The sequence below is a fragment of the Mesoplodon bidens genome, assembly GCF_964165515.1.
Source record: "Mesoplodon bidens genome assembly, chromosome: 4".
Classification (NCBI taxonomy): Eukaryota; Metazoa; Chordata; class Mammalia; order Artiodactyla; family Ziphiidae; genus Mesoplodon; species Mesoplodon bidens.
In genome coordinates, this window is record NC_138160.1 from 64964327 (window position 1) to 64989966 (window position 25640).

The following is a 25640-nucleotide window of genomic DNA, read 5'->3' on the forward strand; positions in this document are numbered from 1 at the left end:
TCTGTATCAGCTCTGTTTTCTTGGTGGTTTATAAGCCTGTGGATGATGGTTTTCCTCTAGGTCCTCTCAGCTTTCAGTCTCCAAACCCCGCCACCGTGGTGCCCCCCGTGCTCCCAGCATCCCTGACACCCCCAGTGCGCCGGTGCGATTCCAACCCGTGTTTCCGTGGCGTCCGATGTACCAACACCAGAGATGGCTTTCATTGTGGGCCCTGCCCTGAGGGCTACGTAGGAAATGGGATCACCTGTTCTGACGTTGATGAGGTAAAAGTTCAACTCGATAGGCTGGGGCTCCCTCAGTATCTTGTACACCTGACAGCTTATGGAAAAAGAAGTCATGTTGATGACTAAGGGATGACTTGGGTTGTCCTCCAGGCTACATAAAAACTACTCCCTCAGGAATCCTTAGAGATCTGTGATGGTGGGAAGGAGGAGGCATGACACACAGTTGTGGCCGTGATCATTACGTCTCCCCTCCGTGGTTCCCACTCTTCCGGTTTGTGTTGCTACAATGCTGAGATTTCAGCCTTCAACTTTAACATTGATTCTTTCTCTGAAGCAGTCTCTGTGACGATTGTGATTTTTCCACACATTTGCAAACGTGGGAGGGGAAAGATCTGGGTAAGGGTATATTTCAGGGGTTGCAACTGATTGCTTCAGTCTTCCTAAAACAGAGGAGCAGACACGAATCTCAAACCAATAAGACCTTTTGAAGAGGCCCCATTATCTGTGAGTAACCAAAAGTGCCCAGAGATGGAGCCAGAAAGACACACAGCAAATATGGGCTGTTTGGCCAGCTGGCAAAGCCTCTGAAGGACCATGGTTAGCCAGTCACTGGTCCAGTCCCAAAACAGTGTTCACAGTGGGTAACAAGGCTGCCCCCAGAATGTGCCTTTGCCCTCCCATCAGGCCAGAGGAAGGCTGGAAGGAGCTTTCACACACATGGATCCTGCAGGCTTGTGGTAGCTGATTACCTCCCCAGGTAGTAAGCAATTAAGATGGTCTTTAGTCATCCCTCCACTGGAAGAACATCTGCACATGTTTCACAGAACTGCATCTGGTTTTTATCTGTGAGCTGGAATTTTCCTCCTTTTGAAAGGGCAGGAAGTGGTCATGTTTTTTACATTAGTCGAACTGGTTAAAAACAAAACAAAGTCAGAATGAACCTCCTAGACTGTGAGAGCCTAGGAACAGTCATGGACTTGGTAGGGCACAAAGGCAGGCACAGACCCTGATGAATCACATCTTAACTCAAGAAACAACTGCCCTGGCTTTGTCTTCTCAAGGTCTTTTTGTTTGAGTAGTTGGTTTCTTTGGACTCAACTAATAGCCAGCTGACAAGTGGTCCAGGAGCACTGTCCTCTCAACAGAGGTTTTAAAACTCCAAGTTAGAATATCAGGGAATTGGCACTGGGAGGTAGACTGGTTAACATTAAGGACTCTTTCCAGTCGGCTGTGCGTGATTCTATAATATAGCAAAAGCCCACTACAAGGCAACCTCCAGACCGTGTGGGTCAGGGATTCTGTGAGTAACTATGAAAGTGGAAGCCTTTATTGCCTTTGATCATGTCGAGCACCAAAAAATGGATAGTTAAAGGGATCCCCAAGTCTGCGCAAATAGATGAATGGAAGTTTGAGAGTGTTTTCTCCATGTGGCTAAAGAGTGAATTTTTCTTTCTCTCTAGTGCAAATATCATCCCTGCTACCCAGGCGTGCGCTGTGTGAACTTGGCTCCTGGCTTCAGATGTGACACCTGCCCGGTGGGCTTCACAGGGACCACGGTGCAGGGTGTTGGGATCAATTTTGCCAAGACAAACAAGCAGGTGGGCTGAAGTTGTGGCCTTTTAATCTCTAATTACCAACAGAAAACCTTTGGTTGGTTCCCACCTCTGTCCATATAACCTTTTACCTCCCTGAGCGGCCAAGGGTGTGCAGAAGAATGTCCTCATGCACTGCAGGCACATTAGGAAGTTTTCCAACTGATTTCACCAAGGCTAGTGAGGAGGAAGCTAGTCAACTGGGATAATCGAGTAGCACTAGGAAAGCAGTGAAGGGGGTGATCCTGGACATGTGGCATGATTCAGCCTTACTTTGTTGGTAGTTTTTTGAACATTTCGTCCCCCCAGTTAACTTAAGAACTGGGGAAGCGAAAGCTTTGAAAAATTAGGTCACTTTCATAGAGTCATTGTTGCTGATCAGAAGCTGTTTTAGAGATGAGAGGATTTCAAGAGTAGAAATAATCCCCTGAGGAAACCTGCCTTTCTTCTTATATAAGCCGTAAATTGCTGTAAAGCACTCAAGCAGTTTGTGACCGTCTCCGTTTATTTCCAAATGTTCTACCATATCCTGGCCATTATTTAACTGACTGACCGTGAAATTCTTTTTGATGTTTTCAGCCCTTAAAAATGGTTGGTCTATAAATATATTTTACTACCTTACGGAAATTATTAGCTTTAAAGGAGGGCAGACGTTCATTATTTCCTAGCAGCCTATCAAAGGATCCTAGAGGGCATCATTTTTTAGACTAGAAAAAGGAGCCAAGCTCGACACACAGGAATGACAAGAAGCCATTGGAGTAATGACCTAAGTTTGTCTTCCTCTTCTCTAAAGACAGAATCGCCAAGACTAAGCTAAGGAAAATAGACAAAAGAACAGAAGGTGCTTTATGTAAGCTAGGAAGGAGCCCTTCCAGTGGATTTCCAGAATATGGTAGAATGCACTCAAGTCAAAGGGAACCAACTTGCTAAAATTAAACAACAAATTTTAATGCATGACCAATATCAAAAGAAATAAAAGGAAATGTGCAGGTTTGAGAAACAAAGAGGGAACTCAGAGTCAGAGCTGTGGGTGGAAACTGATGTCACAGCAGCTCATGGGAGGTGGGAGATGGTTTTAGGTCCTCCAAGTGGGAAACTGGGGTTCAAGCACTATGTGGGTATAGCAGATGTAGTCTTGAACCTTTAGAAAGACCTAATACCCCTGAAGAAAGCCAGAAGCCTTAGAAAGCTACCCTACTTATTACAAGGAGATGAGAAAACTTTCTTAGCCCCCCGAAATCAACAGGAAGCTTGATGTCAACTTTGGGACATGGTTGACAGAAATGACAGTTGCCCACAACAAATCAAAGCTCCAAGCTTGTAAGACATATAGTCATGAGCTCCGAACCTGTGTTACACATAGAATGCAGAAACAGAAGCCCCCAAATTGACATAAAAACCAGCCCTAGAGCAGTAAAATCCCCAGAACCCTGGCTAATATCACTTTGTGAAGAGACTCCAAAACTCAGGGCAAGTGGGACACCCTCAAGCAAAAGCAGGGCCACTAAGGATATACTCTGATCACCAGCCTACCTGAAATTGCATGTCCTCGCTTCACACAAGATGTCAAAACAAAGCAAAATGTATTTGTCTTTCTACTTAAACAGTGTCCCTTTAAACGTCTCTGCACTAGGTCTGCACTGACATTGATGAGTGTCGCAGTGGAGCGTGTGTTCTCAATTCTATCTGTGTTAACACTTTGGTGAGTATTTTTCATGGCTCTTGTTATGGAAGACCAGTTATTAAAACAAGTATGTGTACATAAATCATAACCCCAAAACACATGGAGAACATATGGGCATAATATATTTGATTTGCAAGTGAGGATAAAAGTTTGTGCTGAAAAACAGTTTTTAATGTAAGAGTAATTTATAAGTAATTTTCTATATAAGAATGATTTTATATGGGAATTCCCTTGTGGTCCAGTGGTTAGGACTCTGCGCGGTCACTAATGAGGGCTCGGGTTCAATCCCTGGTCGGGGAACTAAGATCCCGCAAGCTGTGTGGCGTGGCCAAAAAAATAATAATAATAATAATTTTATAAATGCCAAATTTGTTCTTTATCTTCTCTCAAAGTTGCAGTGTTGGGGTTTCGGGGTTTTGGGTTTTTTTGGGTTTTTTTATACAGCAGGTTCTTATGAGTCATCACTTTTATACACATCAGTGTATACATGTCAATACCAATCTCCCAATTCATCACACCACCACACCCACCCCCCGCGGCTTTCCCCCCTTGGTGTCCATACGTTTCTTCTCTACATCTGTGTCTCTATTTCTGCCCTGCAAACCAGTTCACCTGTACCATTTTTCTAGGTTCCACATACATGCGTTAATATACGATATTTGTCTTCCTCTTTCTGACTTACTTCACTCTGTATGATACTCTCTGGGTCCATCCAAGTCTCTACAAATGACCCAATTTCATTCCTTTTTATGGCTGAGCAATATTCCATTGTATATATGTGCCACATCTTCTTTATCCATTCGTCTGTCAATGGGCATTTAGGTTGTTTCCATGACCTGGCTGTTGTAAACAGTGCTGCTGTGAACATTGGGGTGCATGTGTGTTTTGCAATTATGGTTTTCTCTGGGTATATGCCCAGTAGTGGGATTGCTGGGTCATATGGTAATTCTATTTTTAGTTTTTTAAGGACCCTCCATACTGTTGTTCATAGTGGCTGTATCCATTTACATTCCCACCAACAGTGCAAAAGGGTTCCCTTTTCTCCACACCCTCTCCAGCATTTGTTGTTTGTAGATTTTCTGATTGATGATTTTCTGATTTCTGTAGATATTCTAACTGGTGTGAGGTGATACCTCATTGTAGTTTTGATTTGCATTTCTCTAATGATTAGTGATGGTGAGCAGCTTTTCATGTGCTTCTTGGCCATCTGTATGTCTTCTTTGGAGAAATGTCTATTTAGGTCTTCTTTCCATTTTTGGATTGGATTGTTTGTTTTTTTAGTATTGAGCTGCATGAGCTCTTTATATATTTTGGAGATTAATCCTTTGTCCGTTGATTTGTTTGCAAATATTTTCTCCCATTCTGAGGGTTGTCTTTTCATGTTGTTTATGGTTTCCTTTGCTGTGCAAAAGCTTTTTAAGTTTCATTAGTTCCCATTTGTTTATTTTTGTTTTTATTTCCATTCCTCTAGGAGGTGGATCAAAAAAGATCTTGCTGTGATTTATGTCAAAGAGTGTTCTTCCTATGTTTTCCTCTAAGAGTTTTATAGTGTCCAGTCTTACATTTAGATCTCTAATCCATTTTGAGTTTATTTTTGTGTATGGTGTTGGGGAGTGTTCTAATTTCATTCTTTTACATGTAGCTGTCCAGTTTTCCCAGCACCACTTACTGAAGAGACTCTTTTCTCCATTGTATATCCTTGCCTCCTTTGTCATAGATTAGTTGACCATAGGTGCATGGCTTTATCTCTGGGCTTTCTATCTTGTTCCATTGATCTATGTTTCTGTATTGTGCCAGTACCATATTGTCTTGATTACTGTAGCTTTATATTATACTCTGAAGTCAGGGAGTCTGATTCCTCCAGCTCCATTTTTTTCCCCCAAGACTGCTTTGGCTATTCGGGGTCTTTTGTGTCTCCATACAGATTTTAAGATTTTTTGTTCTAGTTCTGTAAAAAAGGCCATTGGTAATTTGATAGGAATTGGATTGAATCTGTAGATTGCTTTGGGTAGTATAGTCATTTTCACAATATTGGTTCTTCCAGTCCAAGAACATGGAATATCTCTCCATCTGTTGGTATTATCTTTAATTTCTTTCATCAGTGTCTTACAGTTTTCTGCATACAGGTCTTTTGTCTCCCTAGGTAGGTTTATTCCTAGGTATTTTATTCTTTTTGTTGCTGTGGTAAATGTGAGTGTTTCCTTAATTTGTTTCAAATTTTCCATCATTAGTGTATAGGAATGCAAGAGATTTCTGTGCATTAATTTTGTATCCTGCAACTTTACCAAATTCATTGATTAGCTCTAGTAGTTTTCTGGTGGCATTTTTAGGATTCTCTATGTATAGTATCATGTCATCTGCAAACAGTGACAGTTTTACTTCTTCTTTTCCAATTTGTAGTCCTTTTATTTCTTTTTCTTCTCTGATTGCTGTGGCTAGGACTTCCAAAACTATGTTGAATAATAGTGGCGAGAGTGGATATCCTTGTCTTTTTCCTGATCTTAGAGGAAATGATTTCAGTTTTTCACCATTGAGAACGATGTTTGCTATGGGTTTGTCATATATGGCCCTTATTATGTTGAGGTAGGTTCCCTCTATGCCCACTTTATGGAGAGTTTTTACCATAAATGGGTGTTGAATTTTGTCGTAAGCTTTTTCTGCATCAATTGAGATGATCATATGGTTTTTATTCTTCAATTTGTTAATATGGTGTATCACATTGATTGATTTGCATATATTGAAGAATCCTTGCATCCCTGGGATAAATCCCACTTGGTCATGTTGTATGATTCTTTTAATGTGTTGTTGGATTCTGTTTGCTAGTATTTTGTTGAGGATTTTTGCATCTGTATTCATCAGTGATATTGGTCTGTAATTTTCTTTTTTTGTAGTATCTTTGTCTGGTTTTGGTATGTCTGGTTTTGTGTGATGGTGGCCTCATAGAATGAGTTTGGGAGTGTTCCTTCCTCTGCAATGATTTGGAAGAGTTTGAGAAGGATGGGTGTTAGCTCTTCTCTAAATGTTTGATAGAATTCACCTGTGAAGCCATCTGGTCCTGGACTTTTGTTTGTTGGAAGATTTTTAATCACAGTTTCAACTTCACTCCTTGTGATTCGTCTGTTCATATTTTCTATTTCTTCCTGGTTCAGTCTTGGAAGGTTATACCTTTCTACGAATGTGTCCATTTCTTCCAAGTTGTCCATTTTATTGGCATACAGTTGCTTGTAGTAGTCTCTTAGGATGCTTTGTGTTTCTGCAGCATCTGTTGTAACTTCTGCTTTTTCATTTCTAATTTTATTGATTTGAGTCCTCTCCCTCTTTTTCTTGATGAGTCTGGCTAATAGTTTATCAATTTTGTTGATCTTCTCAAAGAACCAGCTTTTAGTTTTATTGATCTTTGCTATTGTTTTCTTAGTTTCTATTTCATTTATTTCTGCTCTGATCTTTATGACTTCTTTCCTTCTGCTAACTTTGGGTTTTGTTTTTTCTTCTTTCTCTAGTTCCTTTATGTGTAAGGTTAGATTGTTTATTTGAGATTTTTCTTGTGTCTTGAGGTAGGCTTGCATAGCTGTAAACTTCTCTCTTAGAACTGCTTTTGCTGAATCCCATAGGTTTTGGATCGTCATGTTTTCATTGTCATTTGTCTCTAGGTATTTTTTGATTTCCTCTTGGTTATTTAGTAACGTATTGTTTAGCCTCCATGTGTTTGTGTTTTTTACGGTTTTTTTTCCCTGTAATTGATTTCTAATCTCATAACGTTGTGGTTATAAAAGATGCTTGATATGATTTCAATTTTCTTAAATTTACTGAGGCTTGATTTGTGACCCAAGATGTGATCTATCCTGGAGGATGTTCCATGCGCACTTGAGAAGAAAGTGTAATATGCTGTTTTTGGATGGAATGTCCTATAAATATCAGTTAAATCTATCTGGTCTATTGTGTCATTTAAAGCTTGTGTTTCCTTATTAATTTTCTGTTTGGATGATCTGTCCATTGGTGTAAGTGAGGTGTTAAAGTCCCCCACTATTATTGTGTGACTGTCGATTTCCTCTTTTATAGCTGTTAGCAGTTGCCTTATGTATTAGGTGCTCCTATGTTGGGTGCATATATATTTATAATTGTTATATCTTCTTCTTGGATTGATCCCCTGATCATTATGTAGTGTCCTTCCTTGTCTCTTGTAACATTGTTTATTTTAAAGTCTATTTTATCTGATATGAGTATTGCTACTCCAGCTGTCTTTTGATTTCCATTTGTATGGAATATCTTTTTCCATGCCCTCACTTTCAGTCTGAATGTGTCCCTAGGTCTGAAGTGGGTCTCTTGTAGACAGCATATAAATGGGTCTTGTTTTTGTATCCATTCAGCAAGCCTGTGTCTTTTGGTTGGAGCATTTAATCCATTCACGTTTAGGGTAATTATTGATATATATGTTCCTATGACCATTTTCTTAATTGGTTTGGGTTTGTTTTTGTAGGTCCTTTTCTTCTCTTGTGTTTCCCACTTAGGGAAGTTCCTTTAGCATTTGTTGTAGAGCTGGTTTGGTGGTGCTGAATTCTCTTAGCTTTTGCTTGTCTGTAAAGCTTTTGATTTCTCCATCAAATCTGAATGACATCCTTGCCAGGTACAGTAATCTTGGTTGTAGGTTCTTCCCTTTCATCACTTTAAGTATATCATGCCACTCCCTTCTGGCTTGTAGAGTTTCTGCTGAGCAATCAGCTGTTAACCTTATGGGAGTTCCCTTGTGTGTTATTTGTTGTTTTTCTCTTGTTGCTTTTAATAATTTTTCTTTGTCTTTAATTTTTGCCAATTTGATTACTATGTGTCTCGGTGTGTTTCTCCTTGGGTTTATCCTGTATTAGACTCTCTGTGCTTCCTGGACTTGGGTGGCTATTTCCTTTCCCATGTTAGGGAAGTTTTCGACTATAATCTTTTCAAATATTTTCTCTGGTCCTTTCTCTCTCTCTTCTCCTTCTGGGACCCCTATAATGTGAACGTTGTTGCACTTAATGTTGTCCCAGAGGTCTCTTAGGCTGTCTTCATTTCTTTTCATTCTTTTTTCTTTATTCTGTTCCACAGCAGTGAATTCCACCATTCTGTGTTCCAGGTCACTTATTCGTTCTTCTGCCTCAGTTATTCTGCTATTGATTCCTTCTAGCGTAGTTTTCATTTCAGTTATTGTATTGTTCATCTTTGTTTGTTTGTTATTTAATTCTTCTAGGTCTTTGTTAAACATTTCTTGCATCTTCTCGGTCTTTGCCTCCATTCTTTTTCCGAGGTCCTGAATCATCTTCACTGTCATTATTCTGAATTCTTTTTCTGGAAGGTTGCGTATCTCCACTTCATTTAGTTGTTTTTCTGGGGTTTTATCTTGTTCCTTCATCTGGTACATAGCCCTCTGCCTTTTCATCTTGTCTATCTTTCTGTGAATGTGGTTTTTGTTCCACAAGCTGCAGGATTGTAGTTCTTGCTTGTGCTCTCTGTCCTCTGGTGGATGAGGCTATCTAAGAGGCTTATGCAAGTTTCCTGATCAGTGTTGGGCTTTTGAATGAATGTTTATTGAATAAAATATTATCATTCTAGTATTTTTTAAATAGGAAGAGCTTTTTAGTTTGTATTAATAGTTCAGTATTCCAAAATATGCATTTTACTCATGACAACACAATTCCTGAATGGTATTCATTATTTTCATAGAACTTCTCAAAAGTCATTTGTATTAAATTAAAATGCCTAACACTTAGTGGGTTGAAATTTTAACTAATCAGATTTGGCTTTTATTCCTGAAAGTTCCTGTTGACTCTTTCCAAGATGATAGGTGTAGCACAGTAGACTGTCAATGAAGGAGCTATTGGCTCCAGGTATGACTGCTTCTCACTTACTGTATGTTCCTGGGAAAGGTTTTTAATCTCCAGGTTCCTAGTTTCCTTATATGTCAAAGCAGTTTATAAATATCAAGTCACTTATTTTAATCCTCACAACAAACCTGTCAATAGGCACTTTTTTTTTTTTTCCTGTGCGGTACGCGGGCCTCTCACTGCTGTGGCCTCTCCCATTGCGGAGCACAGGCTCTGGACACGCAGGCTCAGTGGCCATGGCTCACGGGCCCAGCCACTCTGCGGCATGTGGGATCTTCCCGGACCGGGGCATGAACCCGTGTCCCCTGCATCGGCAGGCGGACTCTCAACCACTGCGCCACCAGGGAAGCCCTATAGGCACTATTATTATCCCCATTTTACAGTTGAAGAAACTGAGGCACAGGAAAGTTAAATAATTAGGCGAAGGCCACACATCTCATAAGACATCCAGTCTGGCTGCAGAGCCCTGTTCTCATCCACAGTGCTGCCTGGGAATATACTGGGACTTATTGCTTCTTAGCTTTTTACCAAGACAAAGCTAGTCTGCAGATATGGATTTGGGAGACAGTGACATGAAGGTAATAACTAAAGCTACTCAGGGAGAGGAAAAGTAGACAGTGGAACTGTCTACAAAATAGAACTCTAGAAAACCTCAAAAATGAAGAAGTAGGCAAAGGAAAAAGAGCAGAGAAGCAAAGAAAAGGAAAGAACTGACCAAAGGGAGTCTTCCAGTGAGGCTGACAGATCAAGAAAGATCATTGGAGAGAATTCCCTGGCAGTCCAGTGGTTAGGATTCTCCCAGGGCCTGGGTTCAATCCCTTGTTGGGGAACTAAGATCCCATAAGCCCTGCAGTGTGGGAAAAATAAAATAATGAGACTTGGAAAGCATCTTTTCGATTCAGTGATTCAGGGGTTGTGAGTGATCAAAATCATTGAATTGTATAGTTTACGTGGGTGTCTTTCATAATATGTAAAGTCTGTCTCAGTGAAGAGAAGACGTCAGGCTTGCCCTGGAAGCGCCATCGCCGTGGAGCTAACAGCTCACTTGCCAGCTTTCTTCCGCAGCACCCCCACCTCACCAAGAATTCTCAGTGCGAGGCCAATGGCATTTCTCTGGTCCTTTGTCACTTGATTGTTACAAAAAAAAAAAAAAGCCAAATGAACATTAAAAAATTTTTTCTCATTTGCTTTTTAACCAAACCGTGTTCTTTGTCCCCAGAGTAAATTTTCTCGCTCCACCTCCCAGGACTTCACTGGAGTTTTCAGCCCTTTCCTCCTTGCCCTCCACAGTGGAGCCGGCAAATCAAAGTGGCTCACTGGCCAGCCTTCTCCCTTCGATTGTGTTCCTTCCTGCCTCCGTGGCCTGCTGTGGCTTCCAGTCTGGTCGTGTCTCCCCCAGTACTCACGCAGTGTTATAAGACATCCACATAAGCAGAGGCAGGCATGGGGCTCACTTCATCCTGGCATCATCGAGCACATGTGAAAATAGACACAAGCGCCGTACCTTTGCCCACAGGTCTGAGGCCCTGGCTCACCGTCTTGCTCTGCCCCCTACAGGGGTCTTATCGCTGCGGGCCTTGTAAACCAGGGTACACTGGTGATCAGACGAGGGGATGCAAAATGGAAAGGAGCTGCAGGAATCCAGAACTGAACCCTTGCAGCGTGAACGCACAGTGCATTGAAGAGAGGCTGGGGGATGTGACGTGCGTGGTAAGTTGTTTGCTACTTGCTTTATCATTTTCCCCCTTCCATTTGAAACACCACACCTCTCTGGTTTCTACTTGCTTCAGGGTAAAAGTACTCAAGAATGAAAGTAATTCCATCAAAGTAAACAAAGGATGTAGTAATAACAGAGTCAGCTGAGTTTGTGGGGAGCAATCTGAAGTCCACCTAACCATCAGCCACCCTCTTTCTCTCCCTCTTGGCCGTGGGTCGGCACCATCCCCTTGGGCACCTCGGTGGTGGAGCCCCAGCTCCCAGCCACCCCCTCCGGAAGGCCCAAGAAGTGAGCAGCCGGAGAGGAAGGAGCCTCCTTCTCTCCCTTCCGACTGCTGCCCTGGCTGCTTGTTTATATGAGCGCACTGCTGCCTTTCCTTACTGTCCTCACCCTGAGGATGTCCAGTTTCAAAATCTGGCCTCATACTCCAGGAGGTGAGCCACAGTGGAGGGGTGGTGGGCTGCTCTTACAAACCCTGGGAGAAAAACCTCCCATCTTCCGCAGCACCCTCTGTTCTCTGTGTCCACCTCGGCCGGGTTCAGGAGTAGCTCAGTGGGTGCTCACTCTCCTTCCCATGCCGTTCCCCACCAGGAAGCCGGCCTGGGGAGGAGGAGGTGGGTAGAGGGCAGGGCAGTTGCAGCCTTGCAAGGGTCTCCCACCAGGCAGGTGTGTAGTGGGCCCTTGGCAAGGAATGAGGTTCATGCCTGCCATCCATCCTGCCCTGGAGTCCTGGGGGATTCTAGGTGCTGCTCAGTCAGCCGTCTTCTGCTGCTCACTTCCCTCTTCCTCCCCAGGGAGCCAGGCCCTTTAGAGTTGGGGGTTCATAGGTTCATGGCGATCACCCTGAGGGGCAGGATGGATCCTGGGAGACTTTTTCTCTCTTCTTTATACCTCAAACTCAGACTCCCTTACCTTCATGTTCTCAGAATTTTCTACAATGGGCATATCACTTTCAAATAGGAAAAATGAGAAGAATCAAAACTAAGAAAAATAACTGTGATGACACCAGCTCTCTCCAGCAGCACAGATAATTTGTAACAAGATACTGATGAAGGAACGGGCTGGGTTCAAGGGGGAGAAAAAAATCAACAGTTCCTCTAATTCCTGTTGATGGGGCATGTTTATTCCCATTGAGAGGCAAGCGTATATCTTTGTTTAAATCCTCATTTTCTGTGAACAAATTAATGATTCCCCTGGGATGGTGGGTGATGAGGTTCTTCATGTGTTTTTTTTTTCTTAATGTGTTTTTGAATTTGTAATAAGGCACAATGACAGATGGCAGAGGATTAATACACTTGGTGTGACTAAAATAAGTTAATCTGCCAGAAAATGGCTCATTAAAACATACTTGTTCCTAGAGGAAATCTTTTCTTCATTAAAATGAGTCAAGGACCATAGCCCATGGCTGAGCTTTCCAGGCCTTCTGAAGGCCCTGCTGAAGCAGTTGAACAGAAATAGGGGTAGTTACTGGGAGGGGTGTCTTTGGATCCTGCCTTCTACATCTCTGGTTGCAGAAGTGGGGTGTACATGATTGAGAACAGACAGGCTGCAGCTTAGGAAGTCACTGGTCTTAAATCACCTTATTTTGATTCATGAGGGCAGGAAATTTAACATTTACTCATGTGAAGTTTCTCTTTCCTTGGCCCTGTTCCCCCGACTCTTACCCGCCCCTGCCTTGCTGGTTCCCTGTCATTTCCCAGGCCCCCTTGTCTCCCGTCCCTTCTGCAGTTCTGCCTGCCCCTCCTCGGGCACCTATCCTGCTCCTGAGCTGAGCTCCCAGGTACCACCTCATACCCAGGACACCGCTTATGGAAGGATTTCCTTTCTCTTGGGTTTATCATTCATCCTTTAGCCAGGCCAACTACATGGACTATCAGAGGGAGAACTCAAAGTGCCTGTTAACCAAATATATGTGGCAGAAAACATTGAACTGGGACAGTCTTGAGTTCAAGTCCCAGCTCTGAGACCTTGGGCAAGGGACTTAGCCACTCTGAGCTGAGTCCACTCTTTTGTAAAATGGGACTTTTTTGTAAAAGTCCACTCTTTTTGTAAAAAGTGATGACCTTGCAGCATCACTGTAAGGACTGGAGAAAATGCCTATAGAGTCTGGTATAGAGTAACTGTTATTTTAATGCCTCTTCTGTTGACAATGATGGCTTGCTCTCAGCAGCTGGTGGTGGCACGGAACTTGGGTAGACTTTTCCAGAAACGTAGAGAACATGCAGACAGCCCTACACCTGTGGGAATCTTCACCTATTAAAAGATATGAGTAGAGGTAAAGCACTTTGGAAGGTTCCTGCTGTGCTGGAAATTGATCTAGAAGACCATTAGATTCAGAGATACGACTGTGGCTCCAGAATGCTAAGGAAGGTGCCACAGCAGCCGCTCCACCCTTGTGTGCATTCATTTCCACTGGGAGAAGAAATTGGATTATCATATGGAGAACATTTTGACAATAATTCAAAAGTACAAATACAAGTACCCTTTGAACCAAGAATTTCATACTAAGAAGCCAGTACATGTGCAGAATGATAAATGTCCTCGAATTCTTTGTGGCAGCGTTGTTTGCAACAGAAAAAGGTTTTAACGACTTGACACTGACCAGTAGGGGACTGGTTGAATTAATTGAGGTGCATGCATTCCACTTTATGTATGATATATCTGTGCCCATTAAAAAGGAAGACACAAATCTACATGTGGTAATATGAAAAGAGTTCTAAGATATAATGTTAATTTTTTAAAAATCAAGGTACAGAGCAGTGTTTATATGTGTGCTACCAATTGTGCTGAAGGACAAAAAGAGAAAAAGAATGTATGTGTGTTTGCTGGTCTCTGCCCAGCATGTCTCTGAAAGTATTCATGAGAGCAGATTGCCTTGGTTCCTGAGCCAGGGTGCAAGAGCAGGAAGGAGTTAGGAGTTTTCACTCTCCCTTTGTACTTTTTGAATTTTGAACCATTAGACTATTCAAAACACAGTTTAATAGTTTGAAAATCCTGCGAACAAAGCTTTCTGGCCTCCCTCTGGGGATGCACACACAGGAGCAGAGGCCCCTGTCAGGCCCTGGCCTCCCACCAGGCTCAGCTCCTGGGCTCCTGACAGGTTTTCCCTTCACAGTGTGGGGTTGGCTGGGCTGGTGACGGCTACATCTGCGGAAAGGACGTGGACATTGACAGCTACCCTGACGAAGAATTGCTGTGCTCTGCCAGGAACTGCAGAAAGGTAAGGGGGACGAGCAGGGGAAAAACACACACACACACGCACATGCACGCACACTCACTCTGTGGCTTTCCAAAGCCACATCTTATATGGGGCAGAGGTTCTTTGGGTTCCATTTAAAATTGTATTTTTGAAGTAGCTGCATCGCAAATGTAGCAAAACAGCCATCAACAATAAAGCCAGAGAGGTAGGGACTTCCCTGGTGGCACAGTGGTTAAGAATCCGCCTGCCAATGCAGGAGACACAGGTTCGAGCCCTGGTCCGGGAAGATCCCACATGCCTCAGAGCAACTAAGCCCGTGCGCCACAACTACTGAGCCTGCACTCTAGAGCCCACGAGCCACAACTGCTGAGCCCACGTGCCACAGCTACTGAAGCCCGGGTGCCTAGAGCCCTACTCTGCAACAAAGAGTAGCCCCCGCTCACCACAACTAGAGAAAGCATGCAGCAATGAAGACCCAACGCAGCCAAAAATAAATAAATATGTTTTAAAAAGCCAGACAGGTACAAGCAGAAATAGTTTTTGACTTAAGACAGATGGAGATGGGGATGGGGGAAATGGGGAGAAGTTGATGAAAGGGTGCAAACTTTCTGCCATGAGATGAATAAGATCTGAGGATCTAATGTATAACATGGTGACTATAGTTGATAACACTGTACTGTACTGTATAGTTGAAATTTGCTAAGAGAGTAGAACTTAAATGTTCTCAGCAAAAAAAAAAAAAAATGGGGAGATAAACATGTGAGGTGATGCATGTTAATTAACTCAATGGGGGAATCCCTTCACAATATCAATGTATATCAAATCGTCACATTATACTCTTTAAATGTCTTGCAATTTTATTTGTCAGTTATACCTCAGTAAAGCTGAAAAGATACAAATGTAGATGTGTCTCTGAGCTGTGTTTCTCCAACTTAGGACAACTGCAAGTATGTGCCAAACTCCGGCCAAGAGGATGCAGACGGAGATGGCCTTGGAGATGCTTGTGACGAGGATGCTGATGGAGATGGGATCCTGAATGAGCAGGTAGGTACCTGCTTTGCTGGGAGGGCCTATGAATTGCCATGTACCAGGGATGGTGGAAGAAAGGCCGTGAAGTCAGCTATTTATATTAATCATCCCAGTTGTCTGTTTCCATGCCTGCGTTCCCATAGCACTGCAATTTTTTATTCTAAGATTCTGAAATGTTTATAAAACTGATGAATTTGGGCCTCCTGAGTTGCGACATCTCATGCCAGTTGGGGGAAGGTTGGCTGGCATCCACCGCAGGACCAGGCACACAGTGGGGATTCAGTAAAGGTCAGAGTTAATGTTGGTCTTTTGATCCTTTAGGATAACTGTGTCCTGATTCACAATGTGGACCAGAGGAACGGTGACAAAGATATCTTTGGGGATGCCTGTGATAACTGCCGGAATGTCCTAAATAATGACCAGAAGGACACTGACGGGGATGGAAAGGGAGATGCCTGCGATGACGACATGGATGGAGATGGTGGGTGTGTCTTGCTTAGTCTTTTACTTGGGACTCATTTGTCCTTTTTCCCCTTGTTCTCTCTTAGGAGCAGGAATAGAATGACTGACTCTGAGGGCCTTCCCGCTCCAGGGGGTTCCACATGGCCTGTGCCTGGCAGCCCCAAGGCCCACTTGTTTCTGTGGAAGAAGAACCCTGGTGTTCTGGGAACTCTGCATCATTGTCAGAAACTGTGTAGTGATCCGTTCGAGCAGTGTCTTGTCAGGGATGTGACTTTGTAGGGCATCTGTCTTCCCAGACTGCAGCTTTCCTCCCTCCCCACCATCCTTTTCATGCATAAGGGTCCTGGAAGTGGAGGATTGAGGTAGAGGGGCTGAGCAGAGTCATGGGCTGCAGCCCTGGGTCAGGCTCCTCCTGCAGAGAATCGGGAGCCTGGGAAGAGCTGTCAGGCAGGGCGGCTGCATCACTCAGCTCCAGGGTCCACTGAAGGGGCCTCGTATTGTGGTCTGTGTGAATAGCACCTCTGGAGCACAACTCTGGAGCCTCACAGGCCGTGAGGAAGGACATTCGTTCCTGTATAGCTTCCGTAACGTATAGATGACTATCATCAAAGTATAGGCTGGATCCAATAGTTTCTGAAAAACACATCACAGCACAGGACCTTGAAGGAATTTCCTTTTAGAAATACACTGCACCCACCACTAACCAACACACACCCCACACTCCAGACTATTCACATGTCTCTAAAACACGACCCCACCTTCTGTAAGCCTGACTGATGGTAAACCAGCTCAGCAAAACAAACAAAAAACGCCCCGAGTTGTAGCATTTGCCAGTTTCCATTATGTAAATACCACTCCCACCATCACTGGTTCCAGGGTACCAAGAGGAGATGACATGACTGAACGGGAAGCTGGGGAGAAATGGGTATGACTGGCCTGACTCCAGCACACCACTGCCTGAGCCCCGGGGCCCTTGTCCTAGCTCACACACCCGTGAGGTTCTCCCTCTCCAGGGCCGGCCCACCTAGCCCTCATGACCCCCTCATCTGGTTGCAGTGATAGCCCTTGATATCTTCAACAAATTCTAACTCAGTGGATAAATGCCTCAGGTCACTCTTCTTTTTTAAGTCTCCCAGAATCCATCCTTTGACATGACCTCCAGGTAACTGCTGGAAAAGGTATGGCTTTCTAAGGATGGCCCAGGCAGACATTACCTACTGTGTGCCATGTGCTGGCCTGATCTCTACAGCACCTGGAAGTCTGTGCTCCAGACCTTTCTGTGATGTTCGCCTGACTCAGGGAAGCATTCCTTTCTCATAGGCATAAAAAACATCCTGGACAACTGCCAGAAAGTTCCCAACCGTGATCAACAGGACAAAGATGGTGATGGCGTGGGGGATGCCTGTGACAGCTGTCCTGATGTCAGCAACCCTAACCAGGTTAGTAGGATCCAGGGGAACCCAAACTCTAGGCTGAACTGCCCAATGCAGAGACCTGTGTAAGACACATGTCTGGAAGAACCCAGCCGAGCCCGCCAGCCCAGTTCTTTGCTGTTGCCTTATACCTAACAGCAGAAGTGGTGAAATTGTGTACTTAAGCCTGGACGTGATGGGAAGAACATTACAGGAGGTCTGAGGCCTTCTGGACTAATCTCACAGGCTGTGAAGTCCCTGGGAGGTTAGGAATAGGAGTTTTGGGGGTTTCTTAAAACTTACTTGGCTGTGCTGGGTCTTAGTTGCAGCACGTGGGCTCTTCATTGCTGTGTGCAGGATCTTTAGTTGCGGCATGCAGGATCTAGTTCCCTGACCAGGGATCGAACCCAGGCTCCCTGCATTGGGAGCACAGAGTCTTAACTGCTGGACCACCGGGGAAGTCCCAGTAATAGTTTAATGATGCCCAAAACAAGTTGTTTTTTTGCTGAAAGGAAAATGCAATGTGGAAATTAACCATTGGGAGCCTCATGTCCCTTTCATCCCCAAATCCCAACAACAGCCTATGTATGGACATTTCAGATTGGGTTCAGTCAGCGACGTGCTGTTTCCCTTCTCTCTCCTCCTTCCTGTCTGGATAATTGGGTATGATGTGTCACTTATTTTTAAAGCCCTGAGAGAGGGGCGTCATTATTGCCCTCTGACTCACTCCCATTCTGGCTCAATTCCAAAATGCAGAAGCAAAGCAAAATCTGTTTGCCTTGTCCCCGTGCCTGTGGCTGGCTCCCTTCCGACCCATGCCAGAGTGCCACGTCTCCACCTGCCACCATGCTGCCCCAGCGCCCTTCTCCAATCAGCTCATCTGGTGTGTAGGCAGCCCATCCTTGGAGCTTGATATTTTGGAAGGCTTTTTTGAAAATTCAGCATTGTGCCTACACCAATATGGTGTTGTCCTTTTGCAGTTTGCACCACCCCAATTCCAGAGAAATAATTCCTGAGATCCAGTGATGATGGGCTGGGTCTGCCTTCTCCGGAACATTCTGTGAAGGCCCAGGGGTAAATAACACGTTTTGTTCTCTTTGCAGTCTGACGTGGATAACGATCTGGTTGGGGACTCCTGTGACACCAATCAGGACAGGTATGGCATGCTTCCCAGCTGCACAGGGCTGATGAAAATTCCAGAGAAAGTTTTCTCTTTCAGAGCTCTCTGTTGCTACCATGCTTTGGGATCTCTCTGGGCAGATTGAGTTGCTGGAGGGACAACAGCCCTGTCTTTGGTCAGGGTCACTGCACCTCCATGAATGGGGGAGTTGACGGTACCAGGCGGGGCCACTAGGCACTCAAGCAACTGAGACTCTGTCACAGGAGAGGCGGTGTAGCATCGTGCTTTAGGGATGGGCTCTGGAGCGACACAGCTAGATATAAATCCCAGCTCCTCCACTTACACATTAGCTTACCTTAGGCAAGTTACCTCATCTCTCTGTGCCTCCATTTTCTCATCTGTAAAATGGGGATGGAAATGGAATGTAGCTCTTAAGACGATTGTGAAAGTTGAGTTAATTTACGGAAAGTACATATTACAGTTTCTGTTGCATAGATGTTAGCTCTTTTGCTGTTATATTCTTTCAGCTCAGGAAAGCTTCACCATCATCCCAAAATAGAGAGCTGTCAGTGTGCTGAGGGAATCACTGTTATTTCATTGTCCTTGGAATTTTTTCTTTCAGTTTTCTTTATTTGGGTGGAGTTGTTCTATGCAAATGAATGTTGTCAGCCCTTCTAGCCCCACGTGGATGGAGTCCTACGTTAAGACACGGGGCTGGATCAGCTGCTATAGGAACATCAAAAATGTAGGCATGGCCAGCTCTGCCCTAGAGGTACCTGTCGTCCAAGACTCTAAACCCTTTCGTCTCTGTAGGGAATCATAGGGGCAGCAGGACAGGGGTGAGAGAGGGAAAGGAATCTAAAAGACAAAGCAGGAAGAAACATAGCTACCCTTCTCAACCTCTTCTCAGAGGCTGCCCTACAGGCAGCAGCTCCCAAGCGCAGCCTTGCTCAAGGACAGCTCCTATCAAGTCCTTGTGCTCTGTGTCCGTGATGTACAGTACATGCCAGCTAAGTGAACGTCAACAGACTTCTCAGTCTCTGAGTCTCAATTTCTTCATCTGCAAAGTAGAGAGAATTAAATGCCAAGTGATGGTAAAAATGAAAGATAATGTAGGTAAAGCCCCTACCTACAGTGCCGGCCCTCAGAGGACCTGCAGGAAACGGTAACTGAGGTATTGGTGTTATGACACCATGAGGAGAGGAGAGGCAAGTCGGTGACAGTTTGACATAGGATGTCTCTGTTTTTGAGGGGAAGATGCGACTGGTACCCTGACAGCTTCCCTCAGTCATGTACATCAAGAATGTTCCCTGTTGCAGGTCGTCCTGCGCTCTCAGTGCTATCTAAGTGATTTCTAAAATATCCTGTCCCACCAGCCTCTAGATTTGCTGCCTAAAATAAATAACTCATTCCACTACATTTTAATCCCCACAGACTTGAGGACAGAAACTGCTTGGTTTTGCATAAAAATGTTCAGGGCTGTATGGAATGGCTGCTAATGGAAATAGCTCAATCTTATGGTTTGGAAAGCAGCCCTGCCACATGCCCAGGAATTCCACTGTTGGAGTTCTGTCACCTGCTGCCTGTCGGGGTTGACCTCACTTTCTCTGGGACCCATCTGGGAAGCACTGGCCTGAAGGGCGTGGACTGGCCCCTGGCTTCCCGTCCTTGTCCCATTGTGGATGGCGTGGGGCAGTTGCTGGTCCAGGACGGGCTGTGGGTGGTGCCTGTGAAAGGAGTATCTGCTCTAATCCAGAGTAGCCGTGGGAGGCCTCCATCAACTCAGGGAAGCCTGGGGACAGGGCAGACTCATCCTCAGGTGGCCGTTAGGCCTGGAAAGAAGGAATGTCAGGTGGGCAGAGAACGAGGGTTCCGAGAAGTGCGTTAGACCAGGACCCGAGCCCAGCCTACGTGCTCAGTTCTTGGGACGGGCGGCCCTGCTGTTCCTGCCCTTCTCCCTGTGCATTCACATCTGACGCTTCTCAGGCTTCCTGGCCAGGCGTGGTGAAGAGTCATAGAGAAGGAAACACCATAGGGCTTCCCAAGAGCCAGACACTTAGAAGTGTTTTTCTTCTATTAAAACGTAACATGCAAAATTCTAATCCCTTAATCATTTAATCTTCCCAACAACCCTGTGAGGTAGGCTGTTATTATTCCCATGGTACAGGGGAGGATGCTGAGCCGTAGAGGGGTAAGTGTCACGTCCGGGGCCCAGCGCTGGTGCACAGCTGAGCCAGGACTCACAGCGGGCAGTGAGTCCACCGCCCCTCACTTTGTTCCCCTCCCACTTTCTCTGTCGGGGGTCACAGTCGTGCCCAGGGACTGAAAGGAGCACCTGGTCACAAAAATCACAGAAGTTGGCCCTTATTTTGAATAGAAAATGATCTACTTGTTTCAACAGGTTGGAGAAGTGGGAAATGGTCTCTGAGGCCCATAAGGCAGCCTCATCTAAAGACCTGTGGGGTTGATAAAAGACCAAGCCTGGTTAAGACCCCAAACCCAAACTCTCCCTCCTGAGAACTGGATTCTTTGTGTCCTCTGCTGAACTGGGACGCAAACCCTCTCTCCTTTCTCCCACAGTGATGGAGATGGGCACCAGGACAGTACAGACAACTGCCCCACTGTCATTAATAGTGCCCAGCTGGACACTGATAAGGATGGAATTGGTGACGAGTGTGATGATGATGATGACAATGATGGCATCCCAGACCTGGTGCCCCCTGGACCAGACAACTGCCGGCTGGTCCCCAACCCTGGCCAGGAGGACAGCAACAGTAAGTGGGCTCAGCCCAGGGCTCCCTTCAGCCAGGCACATGGTGGCCCACCTCTGCCAGGGCCCCAGCTTCTCTGAGCAGCCACAGCTCGTCTGAACAGTAGACATCTGCTAGACACCAGTCTCCACCTGTCAGAGAAGAGCTGCTTCTGCGCAGCCCTGGGATGAGACCACGCGGGGCGGGGAAGCAGCCACGTGCTCCCCATCGGGGCTTGGAGAGCTGCTCCACCATCTTGCTCGTGCCTTTCACCAGAGTCACAGAGCAGGAGCAGGATGGAGGGGAGGGCACCACAGCGCTGCGTGATGCCTGATGCCTGCAGGGGGCCAAGCTGTTAAGGAAAGGTATGCACAGAGCCAGAAATGAGACAGCACAGTGGTGAGGACAGTGGTGAGCGTGGGGGTGCGTTGGTGAGGGCATGCCCAGCCCAGCATGCAAATTCAAATTTTAATACCATCTGTCAGCTGGACAAAAGACACTGGGCTATATTCAGCCTAAGGATCACTGAAAATTATTCTTAGATTTTGGTGACCATAATTTCCCTGCTTTTTAGGCGTCATAGTCCAGAAAGTACTGTAGACATTTGCTTATGTAAGGTCAGGCTTAAGATCCACCAGTTGGGGCTTCCCTGGTGGCACAGTGGTTGAGAGTCCGCCTGCCGATGCAGGGGACACGGGTTCGTGCCCCAGTCCGGGAAGATCCCACATGCCGTGGAGCGGCTGGGCCCGTGAGCCATGGCTGCTGAGCCTGCGCGTCCAGAGCCTGTGCTCCGCAACGGGAGAGGCCACAACAGTGAGAGGCCCATGTACCGCAAAAAAAAAAAAAAAAAAAGATCCACTAGTTGTGAAACCCCTGTCCTAGAGGACAGCCAGGGTTTCCTGTCAGGTCAACTTTGAAGTGTACTTTCTTTAAGATTTTTTTTTTTTGATGTGGACCATTTTTAAAGTCTTTATTGAATTTGTTACAATATTGCTTCTGTTTTATGTTTTGGTTTTTTGGCTGCGAGGCATGTGGGATCCTAGCTCCCCAACCAGGGATCGAACCCACACCCCCTGCCTTGGAAGGTGTAATCTTAACCACTGGACCACCAGGGAAGTCCCTTGTCAGGTCATCCTTGGACAGTTGCCCTCCACTCTGTCCCTAGGAAATCCTTTTGATCACCTGCAGTGGGGTTCACTCACCTGCAGTGGGGTTCACCAACCCACCACGAGGACCCCGGGGCCGGCTCAGACACGGCTGATTCCAGGACTCCTCACTCCACGCGGAGCTGGGTCTTGGGCTGTCTCTGCTCCTTGCCCAGCCCCTCCCTGTCATGGAGGGGGTGGCTTGGGGGTAGTAGGCATTACTGAACTGCCCCCCTCCTCCTCCACCCCTGTAGGTGACGGCGTGGGGGACATCTGCGAGGCAGACTTCGACCACGACCAGGTCATCGATCGGATCGACGTGTGCCCGGAGAATGCAGAGGTCACCCTGACCGACTTCAGGGCCTATCAGACGGTGGTCCTGGACCCTGAAGGGGACGCCCAGATTGATCCCAATTGGGTGGTCCTGAACCAGGTGAGGGTCATGCGGTTGGCACCGGCTCAGCGTTACCTCTCAACACAGGCCCTTCTGAGAGTAGTGGGTAAATGTTGAGGGTGCTGACCTCGAGCCAGGCACTGTTCCACGTCGTGTTTGTTCCTCTCAACAACCCTGTGACAGAGCTCTTTCATTAGCCTCGTTTTACAGATGATGAGCTCAAGTGTTACAAAGCTTGAATGATTACTCATGGTAGCACTGCAGGTAAGCAGCTAAGATTGCTGGATTTGGGACCTAGGCAGTCTGACCCTAGAGCCATGCTCCTAATCTCTGCAGTAGATGCTCCGGTGTGTCCTCCTCCCTGTGGACCTAAAGAAGACAGGCACAGAGAGGCTTAGTAGGTTTTCCAGTGTCACCCAGGAGGTCACATTCATTAGAAGCATATGTTCTCTAATTAAGGGTTTATTGACTCAGCTTAAGTGACAGTTTTAGCAAAACTATTTCTACTTAGCTTTGAGGGGTTTTTGTTGTTTTTTTCTAAGGGTACGCTCTCTTTGAGCACATAACAAGGTAGAGCAGTTCCTCAGATAATGAAATCTTTACATGGAGGTCTGAGGTTCTGGGCTTCTCTGAGATTATTCTACCCCCTCTAAGGTTAATCTTAACACCTTCAACTCTCTCTGCAGGGCATGGAGATCGTGCAGACCATGAACAGCGATCCAGGCCTGGCAGTGGGTACGTCCAGGGCCTCGTCACCACTGGTACAGAATTCTCTTTCCAGCTACTCGTGGGCTTGTCTGTTTTTCTCATCTATTTTGATCTTTACAGGGTACACGGCTTTTAATGGAGTGGACTTTGAAGGGACCTTCCACGTCAACACCCAGACGGACGATGACTATGCTGGCTTTATCTTTGGTTACCAAGACAGTTCCAGCTTCTATGTGGTCATGTGGAAGCAAACAGAGCAGACGTACTGGCAGGCCACCCCGTTCCGAGCTGTTGCAGAACCTGGCATTCAGCTCAAGGTACTCATCTCCCTTTCTTCTGGGCCCTTCACCCACCTTTTAAATTCTGTGTTCTCCCATATGGCATCTATTCATCTAAGGAATTGATGCATTCGTGCCAGCATTCAAGTTAGGGAACACTGGAGCCCATCCAGGGCCTTGCCTTCACTCCTGCGTACAAGCTACATGCTTCCCTCTGGGTGACTGTTGGTGAGAATGTCAGCCCCAGTAGGGCCCAAGAGGTGGGGAGGATTTGGAGGTACATCTTCAGGCACACTCTTTTGGAAACTGGTATTGTGTTTCCTCAATGGGGCCAACTTTGTACAGGAGGGCTGGGAGGCTACCTCTGTCACTCCTGCTGGGAGGAAAGGCAGAATTCAGAGCCCTCATTGGCCAAATGTGGGGAGCAATGGATTTTCAGCAGGAAAAACATGGGCTGGGTTAGTGGAGTACTGGCCAGTGTGGATTACTGAAAGGCTGCGGGGGGAGCATCACAGTAGAAACGGCACTTAAGTGTTTATGCTTTGTGTCCAGATCCAAAGCCACCAGATTGTAACGGTGAATTCCCACCCCGTCACCACCCCAGGGATGGAGGGTGCAGGAAGGGTGGTCTGTGCATTCTGTTCTAATACCTCTCTCGTGTCGTTGTCCAGGCCGTTAAGTCTAAGACGGGTCCGGGGGAGCATCTCCGCAACTCCCTGTGGCACACCGGGGATACCAGCGACCAGGTCAGGCTGCTGTGGAAGGACTCCAGGAACGTGGGCTGGAAGGACAAGGTGTCCTACCGCTGGTTCCTGCAGCACCGGCCCCAGGTGGGCTACATCAGGTAGGTGCAGCGCCCCCTCCTCCCCGTGCACTTGAAGTAAAGCGCATCCTCCTCCTGCATCGCGGAGCCTTCGCTTCCCTGAGCCGAGGGTCCCTGAGGACACGCTGGGACCTCAGGCTCCCAGCAACGAGGTGGGAGGACAACACCCAGCTCGGACTGACCGCCTGGATGGTAGGGCCAAACTGGGGGTACAAGGACCTTCTGTGGGGGAGGCCTTGGCACCGGGGCACCGGAACGGTGATTCCCCTCTGCCCCGCTGACCCGTGTGAGGTGAGACGGGCACTGACTCTCCCATCCACATCCCCATGTGGTCCCTCTGGGCCCTGTATCATCACTTACCCACAAACAAACATTTCACGCTGCAGTGAGTCCCTCACGGTCTGATAAACTCCATGAGGGCAGCACCCATGTCTCATTTTATCTTGGTCTCCCCCGTGCCTGACACAGTGACGACATGTCCCACCCTCGGCATGAACTGACTCTCATGTGAGCCGATGTAATCTGCCTTATTTCCCTGTAGGACTATTTAAAAAAACAAACAACTGTTCTCAGAAGCTAGGATGCCTTAGCACTACATCTTTGAAATTTAGTCAGTGTACTTTTCTCTCTCATTCCTTAAACTTACAGATCAACACCCATGTAGCACTTTTAGGAAGGGTGCTGATTGCTTTCTCCTGACTGGGGGCAAGGAAGCTGCTGAGTGGAAAAAAGCGAATCATGAGGGCTAATTCATATTTTGTCCTTCTTTGAGACATTACATCAAATGTAATCTGTCTCACAGTAAGATGATCATGTGCTCAGCCCTGTTAAGCTTAATGCCCCTTTTTTATGACGTATTTTGAAATGCCCCCTCTGTGTCCCAAAATGAAATCATAGAAAATATAACCTACCTGCACATATTATTTTAGAGAGTCAATCTGATCCCTAATAGAGAAATAATAATTTATAACAAAATCATGTAAATGCTTGGACACAACCACACCCAACACAAAATGAGACAGACACTGGCACCTGTGCCTAGAATCAGTGCAGAGGCGATGTCCTACTACAGATTGGTGTGTTGTGGACACAACAGTGGTATTGCCAGCGGTGATGTGACTTTCTAAAATGGTGAACAGAGAAGGACAGATATCGTATGACATCGCTTATATGTGGAACCTAAAAGGTACAAATGAACTGATTTACAAAACAGTAGAGTCACAGATGTAGAAAACAATCTTACGGTTA

General features: G+C 45.9%; 1 protein-coding gene across 1 annotated transcript in view; it reads left to right on the forward strand.

The window, feature by feature from the left end:
* The window catches only part of THBS4 (thrombospondin 4), a 53368-nt gene that overhangs the window by 21598 nt on the left and 6130 nt on the right, over positions 1 to 25640 (forward strand). The window contains exons 7-20 of the mRNA XM_081232034.1: positions 61 to 263; positions 1685 to 1822; positions 3450 to 3518; positions 10913 to 11065; positions 14188 to 14292; positions 15208 to 15315; positions 15622 to 15781; positions 17083 to 17201; positions 18278 to 18330; positions 20875 to 21068; positions 22444 to 22622; positions 23270 to 23318; positions 23412 to 23608; positions 24241 to 24413. Of these exons, the coding sequence (XP_081088160.1) occupies positions 61 to 263; positions 1685 to 1822; positions 3450 to 3518; positions 10913 to 11065; positions 14188 to 14292; positions 15208 to 15315; positions 15622 to 15781; positions 17083 to 17201; positions 18278 to 18330; positions 20875 to 21068; positions 22444 to 22622; positions 23270 to 23318; positions 23412 to 23608; positions 24241 to 24413 (1900 nt within the window). The remainder of the gene's footprint in view (positions 1 to 60; positions 264 to 1684; positions 1823 to 3449; positions 3519 to 10912; positions 11066 to 14187; positions 14293 to 15207; positions 15316 to 15621; positions 15782 to 17082; positions 17202 to 18277; positions 18331 to 20874; positions 21069 to 22443; positions 22623 to 23269; positions 23319 to 23411; positions 23609 to 24240; positions 24414 to 25640) is intronic.